The sequence below is a fragment of the Frankliniella occidentalis genome, unplaced genomic scaffold (genome assembly GCF_000697945.3).
Source record: "Frankliniella occidentalis isolate FOCC.00 unplaced genomic scaffold, Focc_3.1 Scaffold566, whole genome shotgun sequence".
NCBI classification, from domain to species: domain Eukaryota; kingdom Metazoa; phylum Arthropoda; class Insecta; order Thysanoptera; family Thripidae; genus Frankliniella; species Frankliniella occidentalis.
Window position 1 is genome coordinate 52,676 of NW_026267682.1, and position 9,762 is coordinate 62,437.

General features: G+C 45.6%; 1 protein-coding gene across 6 annotated transcripts in view; it reads left to right on the forward strand.

Annotated features, from left to right (window-relative positions):
* The window catches only part of LOC113214724 (uncharacterized), a 58,570-nt gene that overhangs the window by 25,607 nt on the left and 23,201 nt on the right, over window positions 1-9,762 (forward strand). For 5 of the 6 annotated variants that reach the window (XR_008012167.1, XM_052275303.1, XM_052275299.1 and 2 more), the window contains 3 exons: window positions 1,079-1,270; window positions 2,499-2,534; window positions 4,064-4,267. Coding sequence is in view for 5 of the 6 variants with exons in the window: in XM_052275303.1 (XP_052131263.1) it covers window positions 1,079-1,270; window positions 2,499-2,534; window positions 4,064-4,267 (432 nt within the window). In the remaining variant the exon portion in view is untranslated. The remainder of the gene's footprint in view (window positions 1-1,078; window positions 1,271-2,498; window positions 2,535-4,063; window positions 4,268-9,762) is intronic. The other variant, XM_052275300.1, reaches the window with a different exon arrangement.

Sequence of the window (9,762 nt, forward strand, 5' to 3'; positions counted from 1 at the left end):
GCCCCCACCACCGCTCTCTGTAACCGCTTTTGTTTTTCTTAGTTCCGGGCAGCGCTCCATTGAAATACCCTAGTATGGAAATTATACTCTACTGCGTATTGATTATTTTCTAGATTGCAGGCACTAAATAAGATTTATATCCAAAGAAGTGATTAAAACCTCTGTTTTTACCAACTGCTGACCCCCTTCAGCTCATCTCAATCGGATGCAAATTTGTGTCCAAACCCTCAAAGAGTTGTTTGTGTTTAGATGGGGTACAACTTGTAACTTTTCAGATACAAATTAGCATTTAATAGGGTATTTCACCCAGTTTACACAGAATCAAAAGAAGAACAGTAATGCTTCCTGAACTGTTTTGTCCCTAACGCTCATTGGCTGACGCGGACGAAGTTCGCGGACCCACCACCAGGCGCGCGACTGCCCTAGTGACGGGTCCGAGAACTTCGTCCGCGTCAGCCAATGAGCGTCAGGGACGAAACAGTAAGGGAAGCATTACTGTTCTTCTTTGGATCCGGTTTGAAATGGGTGAAAAACCCTATTTAGATGTGCTTCAGAACACATCTTCACTGGATACATAATTGTCCTTTCCCGTTTGGAGTGTACTTTGAACTGCCAATACTGATCTGCCTCAAGTATCTGCTTTAGTACATGTACTTCGATCTGTTCATAGTGGATGCCGATAGGTTTATTTAAGAGTTATTTTTATTTTCAAGCGTTCTTGGTTGTTACAGTTGAATCGTACTGACGCTCATAGTAGTCTGCATCATGTGAGAACGACACATAAGCGCTAACCGTTTCTACTCAATGCGAACCACTGCCTGACATGGGCGGTTTAAGGTTTGGTGCCCTTTGTTAGGCTGCGCTAGCCAGAGCTATTACAAGTAATGTAATCAATATTTAAACAAACCAACTATACCCATTACCCATTCATCACTAGTGCTGTTGTCCCGGTACTTTGTTTATTTGTCATTTGTGTGACACCCCTCTCTCGGATTGTAAGCTAAGGACGCCATTTCTTTTGGCGTCATGAGGCACCATCTCAACTACGAAGATACTTAACTACATTTCTGTGACGCAGGTGGCAAGGGAACTGTCCTCAAAATCACAGATGGAAGCAAGAAAACAAATTCGTGGCGATCGTGGGCTGATGTACAGTGGGACCACGGGAAAAAGAATTCTTACCGCGTTGGGGCAAAAGGGTTTGTAGATCTGCAATTTACGACGAATGCCGAAGGTGGTAGTTACTTCATCGAACATCTTCCTGTGTTAGGTAAGTCTTTTGTCCTAAAGTTGTTCAGGTGAGGATGTGCTAAATTCTTACAAATAATGCACTTCAAGAAAAGGGAAAACAAAATATATACGTGGTCTTGTTAAAAAAAATCTCATAAGCACGAACATGCTGCTTTTCAATGAACTAACTGTGAACTGTGCAACAAATTATAACAAAGTACTTTGATGATTTCAACACTGACTGAACTACCCTATTGTGTATAAGGAAAACAAAGGAGCGCTGCCCGGAACTAACAAGAACAAAAGCGGATGCAGGGAGCGGTGGTAGAGGAGGGCGCGCGGAGGAGCGGCGGGTGGAGAGGAGCCTCCCCGCCCGCCGTTCCTCCCAAGGACCATTAAGTAGATGGACTACGCATTCGGTAGTTTCTGCGCGCATTTACAACCGGGCATGTCAACCCGCCACCCGCCGCTGACCGCTTCGGCACTCCTCGGCCGTGCTCGGGGCCTGCTTCGGGACCCACCTCGAGCCGAGCGAGGACGACGCCAGCGGGGCCTCGCTCGCTCGGCTCGAGGTGGGTCCCGAAGCAGGCCCCGAGCACGGCCGAGGAGTGCCGAAGCGGTCCGCAGCCTGTCAGCGGCGGGTTGACATGCCCGGTTGTAAAGGCAACACATCGGGGTGCGGGGTTCAGTTAGCGTAGTCCATCTATGATTTAATAGTCCTTGGTTCCTCCGCGCGCCCGCCCCCACTACCGCTTTCTGCATCCGCTTTTGTTCTTAGTTCCGGGCAGCGCTCCATTGAAATACCCTATATTCAAACACTCTAACAACACATTCAATACAGTGCAAATTGTGTCACATTGCTTAGAATACCATGTAAAATTTGTAAGAACGTGACATTGCCCTTGCATCGGTCTCCTAACGGGCTTAGTGCATGGCAAACGTAGCCAATCCATATGTGACGTTATGACGAACGCTTTCAAAACGTAAAGGGACAGTTTCCCCTAAACATGCAATGTGTTCGTGAACATCCAGATCAGAATCAGATATACAATTCCTTATTAGAAAGTTTTACATGCTTTGTCCAGTTTCCGGCACAAAATTATCAGTCTAGGTGTGCTTGAGTACGTTGTCCTTTTTAGAGAAAAAATTATTCATTTACATTTAGAGTGTGTAACATAATAAAATATTCCAACCACTGCGACACGAGAGGTGGCGTTTAAATGCGAAGTCATTGTGTTTAAATAATTTTTTGTTTTGATCTGTTTTAGCAGATGAAAAGGGCGCCCCGGGCCAGCCAGTTGATCGTAAGTATTAACCTGGCACCTTTGTGTAGGGGAAAAGGTAGTGGTCGACGTCTTGCGTTACAGGCTTCGTGCTATATCACGAAACACTGTTACAGTCGTGCCAGCCCCAGCCAAACTTCTCGATTGGGCGACCGTTACGGCGTAACCTTTTCGCATAGCCTTAGCCGAAAAGTTTGGCTGGGACGATCATTATTGGCGTAGATTTAGAGTTTAAGCTCATCCTGTGCTACTATGTTCATCCCAGCCATTCCCAGCCACAATTCTTGACTAATGCGACACGAAAAGGCTGCGCCGTACCGGTCGCCCCGAGGGGTAGATAACTCCTGAATTGGGTGTACAAATTTCAAGAATTGAATTTAAATTGGCTTGAATTGGCTTGAATTGAAATTGAATTGGTTGAATTGTTTTTGAATTGGTTCGAATTATTGCGATTTTATTTTACTCAATTGCCGTGAATTGACTTAGATTTGCTTGAATTGACTTGAAATGAAAGTAAATTGCCTTGAATTGGACTGAATTAGTTGAATTATTTCCGAAATGTGTGTTGAATTACATTAAATTCGTCTGAATTAGTTTGAATTGGGCAAAATTGGGATTAGGGTACTTTTTAATCTATTTCATGCATTCATAGACGGTTAAAATCAGGAAAAGTACGAAGCAGACGTCCAATCTTGTGCTCTCCTGCGCCGTGGTCCGTTTAGCGATCCGACATATATTCAAGGAGAAATGGGCTGAAATGTGACACAATGTCCACCGCCGGAGCACTATTTTCAGGCTCCAATATGATTGTTCCTCGTCATACTTGGCTCAATGCTCTGAAGACAAGTTCGTGTATGGGTTTTAAACTTCCTACAAGTTCCAACCTGCTCTGAGCAAGCAACGCAATCTTATTTATTTATTTATTTATTAATTAATAGAGTGGGTCGTAGGAAAAGGATTTTGGAAATTAAAAACGTAATACTGCGGAAAAGTTGCCCTATCCGATGATAAATTCAACGCATTTTAATATTTTGAGATAGGATAATATTTTCCGATCCTGCAGAGCGTTTAAAGTTTTGCACGGTTCTCTTATGGGGAAAAGGTTGAAAAAGTGAAATTTATGATTTTTGGCTTTCCAGTAAACATTTTTCGAAAACGAATCTCAGAAATGCAATCTATGCAAAAAAAACGCGTCTAGTGATGTGCCACACTTGAAATTTGAGTGAAGCGTTCGGAGTCATTCAGGTGCCACTTTAACTTAAAACTTACACAAAAATGGCTTTGCTGGCCTAAATTTGCACTTACAACCGACTAAACCCTTCAGTCAAATTTCAAGTGTGGCACATCACTAGACGCGTTTTTTTGCGTAGATTGCATTTCTGAGATTCTCCCGGCCGGAGTGAGCGTTGTCTGGGGCTAGCTTATACTTTTTCATGATTCAAAATTGCACATAGCAAGATGGATTTGCGAACAGACCCATCTTGCAATGGACGACAATAGTCCCTTCCAGTGATGTAAACTGTTCAGTTCATGTTACCTTAACTCCACAGAGAGTAATCGAGGACTGCGTGTGGTGCGTGGTAGGGACTGGTCTTGGGGTGACCAGGATGACGGAGAAGGCCATGTGGGGACCGTAGAGCACTTCCTGGTGACGCAAAAAGTGCAGGTGCGCTGGGACAATGGCCAAGCTAACCATTATTACATTGGTCGGCACGGCCGACTTGACCTCCGTATTTTTGACAACGCAACTGTTGGTGAGTTATCAATCTTTTTACCATATACTCTGCAAGTCCAACTGTATTAAAGATATCAGCGATAACTGCGGAACTTGAATCAGTCAGTTCCAACTGGCTCTTACTATATTTAAGTATACTCTTTTGTCTTGTTTGTGTTGAAAGACTTAGTTCTTACATTTCGAAGTTGCATCTTGATCTACAGAAAGATTTGCGAGAAGTACGAAGAAATAGCAGTTTGGAAAAGCTGCACGAGACTTGTTCTCCAGTCCCTGAAAAAAGTAATTTCTGAATTCTCTCTAGCAGGAGGGGGAAATCACTTGCAAAGTACCTCGTACACTCAACTCTGTATAGGGTCAGGTAGGAGAAACATGAGACATTTCAAGAACTTTAACATTTTCCAGCATGTAAACGGTTACTTGATAAGTCCTACTGCGTCTGGTCGATGTAACATTATCCCAGTAATGAAATTAAAGCGTTACTTAAGTGCCGCAACCTCGGTTGCATGCAGAATACGCGTAGTATGCATCTTTTCCCAACTCGCACTTCGGGGAAAAATGAGGTCACCGTGGGGAAGAAAGACAGGCAAAAACCCAGCAAATAAGATACGGATCCTTCTTGGGGAGAAACGAGACAGCGTCACCTCATTTTTTATACTTATTTTTCCCCGCATTGGTTGCCCATGTGAAGTCAATGGGACTGGGTGTATCTTTCTTCCCCAGGTCAGACCCTAAATCGAGTGTCTCCAGTTTCGAAAATCAGGGCCAAACCTGTCATCAGAGTTGTGCGTGCGAGCCAGATTTTGGCTCGCGCTGGCCCGCGGGTGATTTTTCTGCAGCTTGCGCCTGGCTCGTAGCTGCCAAAGTTCTGCGAGCCAGGCTGGCTCACGCGTCAAGCGCTGGCTCGCAGAGTGGACCGAAAGGTGGGGGTACTGAGAACAACGCGCGCCAGGCTGGCTCGCAGGAACCGACTAGCTAAATGTACGCCAGACCACGTCTCGCGTAACAGGCTTCGCGATATCTCACGAAACACTGTTACGCTGCGACGCGCCTGGCGCACTTAAAGCTAGGCCTGCGGCGCTGACACTCGAGACGAGTTAAATTTTACGATTTAATAGACCTTTTGGTCGTTTTCACCTTATTTTCGTAAAGAAATGCCCCCTAACACTTACACAGTACAAGGTGGGGCAAAACGGACGAAATTTTCGGTCAAAGGTATCTACTCTCACGAGTTACCCCGTCGACGCGTCCGTGCAACAATATCCTATCTGTTTCGTTGCCCCGAAAGACTAGCCTTTCTGTTTCGCTGCCCCAGAAGACTAGCCTATGTTTCGCTGCCCCGAAAGACTAGCCTATCTGTTTTTAGGCGCTCTCTGCAGCGCTGTCTTCTTTTCATTGTGGGTTTGCTCATATTAACGGTAGAAATATCTTGAAAGCAGATGATACCAATTTAAAACTTTAGTATACCTGCGTTTTAATATTTCTAGTTGATTTTTATTTGTGGTGGTTTTGCATCATTTTTTAAATGTTTCACTCGTTTATCGTCTTTGACAGGCATTATTAATAAAGGGGAGAGAGGGGGAAGCGGGGAAGCGTACCGGGTGGCAGTCGCGGCTGTGGGACCCTAGTATTGTTGAGCAGGGACCTGCCGCGACCGACGCGACACTCGGGCGCTCGGGCACTCACTCACTCACTCACTCGGCCCCCCAGCGCCAAATAAATTGTTTTCAGGTCTGCCCTTATGGTTCTCTGTACTCATCGAGAGTAACAGCTAGCTGACACCTTAAAGTTACTTATATATTCTTTATGTTTAGTCAAAATGTTTGTAAGGTATCATCTGCTAAAAAAATAAAAATTGCCATTTGTACCTTGATCTTCAAGGAACACGCAGCACTGTTTACTTTTTTCCTCCTGTTAATATTGGCAAACTCACAATAAAAAGAAGACAGCGCTGCAGAGAGCGCCGAAAAACAGATAGGCTAGTCTTTCGGGGCAGCGAATCAGATAGGCTAGTCTTTTGGGGCAGCGAAACAGATAGGCTAGTCTTTTGGGGCAGCGAAACAGATAGGATATTGTTGCACGGACGCGTCGCCGTGGAAGCCCATAAATTTTTTTTTGTAAAATAAAAAATTTTGCTACCTGTAGTTTTTGATTTTTTTTAAAGTCAATTTTTTTAGCTAGATTGCTCTTCTTCTAACTCGATCTGTCTTTTTACGACACAAAACGACCCTGAAAATCCTAGGTCGCTAGCTCAATAGGGTGTTCCAAGTCTATTGTATTGTATAGTAATTACTCAAGTTCACTGCTCACTAAAAGTACCTGTTTAAGGGGGGGGGGGTGTAAGGGATTTGAACTCTGATGGTGATTAGAGCGATCCAACCACACTAAGCCACAGTTGAGGGTCCGGCTGGCAGGAGGGGTTGGGGGTGGGGTACTTCACTGAACAATAATTGGGGTACGCCCTTTCCAACAACAAATCAGAAAAAACATAGAAAAAAACAACAACAGAAAAACATTAGAAAGATAAAGGGAAAATCAGAGGGGAATCAATCAGAGAAAAGAAGAAAAATTGGTGTATTCTTGAATTTATAGTAAAGTACAGTATCCCTCGGGGAGGGGGGGGGGGGGGGGGGCACGATACTGTAGGTTGACTAAATACACATACAGGGATCTTGAGACAAATTCCTTACCCCTTTGACGGCTCACGTTAGAGACAGAATATGTGGAGGCGACCACCCCCCCCTCCCCCCATCTCTTCCGTTCTAGGACCAGAGAACCGGTTGCCTACCTACTAGGCAGACCTCCATTCGTTTTAGTTTTGATCTGTATTTTTTTTTTACGTCTTCTGTTATTTTAGTCCACTTTGCTCAGCTACCCCGTGCATAATGTTAACGCACGGGGCCCTACGTTTACAGGGTTTTTGCTAGTCTCATTCGTCCCCACAGATGTCACTTTCTTCTCCGAAATGCAAGTTGGGGACAGTACGCAATTAGTTCGTTTTCTGCAAATAGCGGAGCTTGTGACATTAAAATTACGATTTAATTTCATTAGTGGAACTATGTTTCATCGACCAGAAGCAGTAGAGTTACCACATGACAATTTATATGCTGAAGAAGAAAAAAGTTCGTGAAATTGCTCGCCCCCCCCCCCCCACCCCAACCTGACCCTATACAACAAAAACTGTCTATCGCAAAAGGCGCGGCAATAACCCAGGGCATAGAAACGCATTAGGGTGAGACCCGGACGAGGCGCGATACCGGTGAAAACAGTTGTGAATAAAGTATACATCCCTCGTAAAAAACAACAAGCAGGCCCGCCCTTCCGCCAAACGGAGTTGCCAGCTCCACTTCGCTGCGTCAGCAACTCCGTTCGGCAGGGGCCGTGCCTGCTTGGCCTGCCGGCGGCGATGATCGGGCCTTCGGCCCGGCCATTTCAGTCTCGCGATTTACCGAAGTACATAATCAAATAAATAATGTGACCCGTAAATCACTTTGTATATTTGAGTTAACTAATGCGTCAGGTGGGGGGCCTGCGGCCCTAGAAATTTGCTCCTTGAACATGACAAAAGACTGTAACGGGGCAACACCGTGACTACACCCCACCCTTCTGCTTTGCTTAAGAATTAAAACAAAAGAACACGCGCAGATTGTATATTGTAGATTGTATATTGTTTGTCAAACAGTCTTAAAACTTGACTTTTTGCAATTGTTTCAACATATCTACCTCTAGCTCCTAAACGGTTAAAGATACGGTAAATCAGAGCGTACCTTCAGACTCAGAATGTGCTGTTTTGGGGGGTACTTTCTCGGACATTTTACGATTGGACGCCTCCTTGTACGTCTTCATGTGCAACGTGGTCATTTTCACCGTATTTTCGTCGAAAAACCAACTCTAGCATTGTTGTGTCAAAAATGATTTTTTACTTTTTGGACCAACCCATATTTCTTTGTTAACCCTTTCACCCCCTTAGGGGTGGTTGCCAGGATTTGCACCAGGCGTTTCGTTGTCCAGGAGTGACCCCTAAGATACCCTGAAATTTGCAGACCTCTAGCTCTAGCTCATCTTCTCTCCTCGGGGTCCTTGCAACTGGTCCAGTCCTCCAACTGGTCTAGTATGCAACTGGTTCAATCTTGCAACTGGTCTACTTTGCAACTGGTCCAGTCTTTCGACTGGTCCACTCTGCGACTCGTCCACTCTGCAACCGGTCCACCCCTCCAACTGGTCCGGTTTAGACGTTTTGCAACTGGTCCAGTTTTTCATCTGGTCCAGTCTTTCAACTGGTCTAGTATGCAATTGGTCCAGTCTTGCAACTGGTCCAGTCGTTCAAGTAGTCCAGCCTTGCGACTGGTCTAGTCTTGCAACTTGTCCAGTCTTTCAGCTGGTCCAGTACTGCAACTGGTCTAGTCCTTCAACTGGTCTACTTTGCAACTGGTCCAGTCTTTCGACTGGTCCACTCTGCGACTCATCCACTCTGCAACCGGTCCACCCTTTCAACTGGTCCGGTTTAGACGTTTTGCAACTGGTCCAGTTTTTCATCTGGTCCAGTCTTTCAACTGGTCCAGTCTTGCAACTGGTCCAGTCTTGCAACTGGTCCAGTCTTGCAACTGGTCCAGTCTTGCAATTGGTTCAGTCGGGGGCCACGTGTGTAGATCCGTGCGCTGGAGTACTTTAGCGCACCTCCCGGGTGACATTATGGTCCTTTCTCTGTTCCCTAAAAGTAACTCTACAACTGTGTCCTGTCAGTTGAAATGTGTTAAATACCTTACATATATTCTACATGCGCCATGGCACCTTACGGCAGGGCGAGTAGGCAAACCTGCTAATGTGTGACTACAGAAGTGCGCGGGGTTCACCCTTGTAGCAGAGCTGCATAAAATGTACATTTTGTGTCCAATCTAAAGAGCGCCTAAAACGCGTGTAGGCGCTTAATATGCGCGTGCATGCGCATAAAATGTGGACATTCCAGGTGGCTTATTAACCCCGCGCACTTCTGTAGTTAGACTGTACCGCACGCAGGAGAGCGGGCGGGTTGCCTACTCGCCCAGTCCGTAAGGCACCGTGGACAGCTGCGAAAAGTTAGCTTGGACAGCTCGGGGAGATTGGCAAGCTCGGTCGCACTCCTGCGTGCGGTATAGTCTAACTACAGAAGTGCGCGGGGTTAATCAGCCACCTGGTATAATGCAGTTTGAATGCAGTTTGCTTCGTTATGCTACCTAGGCATTATCCACCTTCTACAAACCCATGTACACTTTCAAACATGTGTACATGTGTCAATGGACACATATGAATACGTAACGCATGATTCGGAAAGATGCAGGTGCGGGCAGGTTTGCCTACTCGCCCTGCCGTAAGGTGCCATGGCGCATGTAGATGTAGAATATATTTAAGATATTTGACACATTTCAACTGACAGGACACAGTTTTAGAGTTACTTTTAGGGAACAGAGAAAGGACCATAATGTCACCCGGGAGGTGCGCTAAAGTACTCCAGCGCACGGATCTACACACGTGGCCCCC